This window comes from Diabrotica undecimpunctata, chromosome 11, assembly GCF_040954645.1.
Source record: "Diabrotica undecimpunctata isolate CICGRU chromosome 11, icDiaUnde3, whole genome shotgun sequence".
Classification (NCBI taxonomy): Eukaryota; Metazoa; Arthropoda; class Insecta; order Coleoptera; family Chrysomelidae; genus Diabrotica; species Diabrotica undecimpunctata.
Genome location: NC_092813.1, coordinates 8,937,577 through 8,940,024, shown reverse-complemented (window position 1 = coordinate 8,940,024; position 2,448 = coordinate 8,937,577). Strand labels below are relative to the sequence as shown.

The 2,448-nt window shown below is 31.8% G+C and overlaps 1 protein-coding gene across 1 annotated transcript; it reads right to left on the bottom strand.

Moving 5' to 3' along the window:
- Positions 1-346: 346 nt before the first annotated feature.
- LOC140452644 (uncharacterized) lies at positions 347-2,005 on the bottom strand. Its single transcript, XM_072546964.1, has one exon. It carries the CDS (start codon positions 2,003-2,005, stop codon positions 347-349), a length of 1,659 nt encoding a protein of 552 aa, XP_072403065.1.
- Positions 2,006-2,448: the final 443 nt, after the last annotated feature.

The following is a 2,448-nucleotide window of genomic DNA, read 5'->3' as shown; positions in this document are numbered from 1 at the left end:
GATATCAAGTTATTCAATTTTATTTAATGTAATATTTCATGTATTTGGTATATCCACTAATAACCCTGCAAGGTTTTTTTTTCAAAAAGCCGCATTAACCGTAAAAGTTTATTACAATATGGTAGTGTACAGATTATAAGGTTAGGTAAAATGAAAATTTATCAACTAAAAGAAAAATTACATTTTATGAAATAGGTTAATGTCCTTAAGATATTTGATCGTATTGGTTAAGTTACAGTTTAATATATTTTTAAGTTGACCTGGTTCTTCAGAAATGTTGTTGGTGCTTCGTTCATATGAGTAAAGTAGACAGTCTGTAAGTATGTGTTGGACTGTTTTTTGGCATCTACAGTATGAGCATTCTGGTGATAGCTGCTTCGTTAATAAGTTTTGATGGGTTAATGTTATATGACCAATTCGTAGTCGATTTATAACCACCTGTTTTCTTTTTTTTTTCTGGAAGTTGGAGCCGGACACCGGTAGAGGGTTTAATTACTTTAAAATTTGAGTTATTTGAATCCCAGCATCGCTGCCAAACTTCTGTACAGTATTGTTTGATATTACGGTAGATATCTGTGACTGGAATTTGTTTGATAATATCGATGCGCTCATTTGAGGTTGTTTTAACCGCTAAGGCGTCAACCTTTTCATTACCTGAAATACCTATATGTGATGGTATCCAGTGGAAGTGAATGTTTATATTTTTGTTTTGTAAGTAATAAAGCATAGATTTTATGTTTTGGATGATTTTATGTGTTGGATAGACTTGTTTGATGATTTGGAGTACAGATAATGAATCTGAGATAAACAGAAGATTAGTATCTGTATATTTTTGACAAAACTCAAGTGCTTTTAAAATTGCAATAGCTTCACCAGTAAATAAACTGCAAAAAGTAAGTATTCGTATAGCATATTCGATATCATATGTTAAAAAGGCTGCGGCACAGCTGTTTTTGGTTTTTGATGCGTCGGTGAAAATCTTAACATAATTGTCATATTTTGATAGAATTTTTTTATATAATGTACGAACGAGGGTAAGATTTGTGGTATTCTTTGGGTAAGTTACTAGAGATGTATTAATAGTAGGAGTATTAATTGTCCAGGGGGGTTCAGCTGGGTATGTAGATAGCAAGTATGTCAACAAATTGGTATTATATCCACAATTCATTACAAGTTCTTTAAAGGTTAAATATCTTGATTGTCTGTTACTTTTGTGGGTGGTGTTATTTGTATGTAGGAGTAGGTAGTTAGGGTTGTTAATATTGCTATATAGTTTAGCAGCATATCTTAGTGTGGTATATTGTCTTCTTATAAACAAAGGTGGTTTATTTAGTGTAGCTTGAAGACTTGCTACCGGACTAGTACGGAAGGCATCCAGCACAAGTCTCAAAGATGCACTTTGGATAACGTCCAAGACTTTAAGAATTTTTTTACTAGCAGTAAACCCCAGTTTACCCCAATTTCTGTTAGAAAGTATTTTAAGGAGGTTTATTTTTGGCTGACAGGATAAGGCTAATTTTTTTATATGGTCTGTCCATTTCAAATGACTGTCGAATCTCAATCCTAGAAAGTCTGTTGAATCTACTTGTTTTATGTTAATATCATTTAGAATTAGGGTAGGTTTGCTATTGGTTTTATTTTTACTAAAGATAATAAAATAGGTCTTTTCACTTGAAAAGGTAAAACTACTTTTGTGGGACCCTATTTTCAGTTTGTGAAGAAATGCCTGAAGGATTTCTGTCGCGAGAGAGATATTACAACTTCTAGTGTAAACTATTAGATCGTCAGCATACAAATTTGCTTTTAATGGTAACTCTATTTCTTGCGCAATATTATTAATAGCTAATAAGAAAAGTGTAGGGCTTAAAGTGGAACCTTGTGGAATTCCATTTTGTAAGTGCTTAGTCTTTGAATTGATGCCATTAACACGAACTTGAAATGTTCTGTTACTCATAAAATTTTTAACAAAGGCTAGAAAGTTTCCTTGTATGCCGCAGCTAACCATTATTTTCAGAATGCGATGTCGCCATGCAGTATTAAAGGCTTTTTTTATATCGAAAAATAAGAAAATTACTTGTTGATTGTTTCTAAAAGATTCACATATATCATTTACGAAAGATATTAGATTGTCATTTGTCGATCTTTTCTTTCTAAATCCATTTTGGATGGAGGTCAGTAGCTGGTTTTTCTCTAGAAACCAAACTAATCTATTAGTTAAGATTTTTTCAAGTAATTTACAAATATTATTTATAAGAGAAAGTGGTCGGTAAGAAGAGGGGTCAGTTTTTGTTTTATATGGTTTTAAAATGGGGATGATTATAGATTGACACCAGATTATAGAAAAGGTTTTTTTAATGAAAATCTGATTAAATATATGTAGAAGGATTAGTTTACCTGAGAGTGGGAGGTTTTTTATAAAAATAATTGAAATATCGTCAGGGCCTGGAG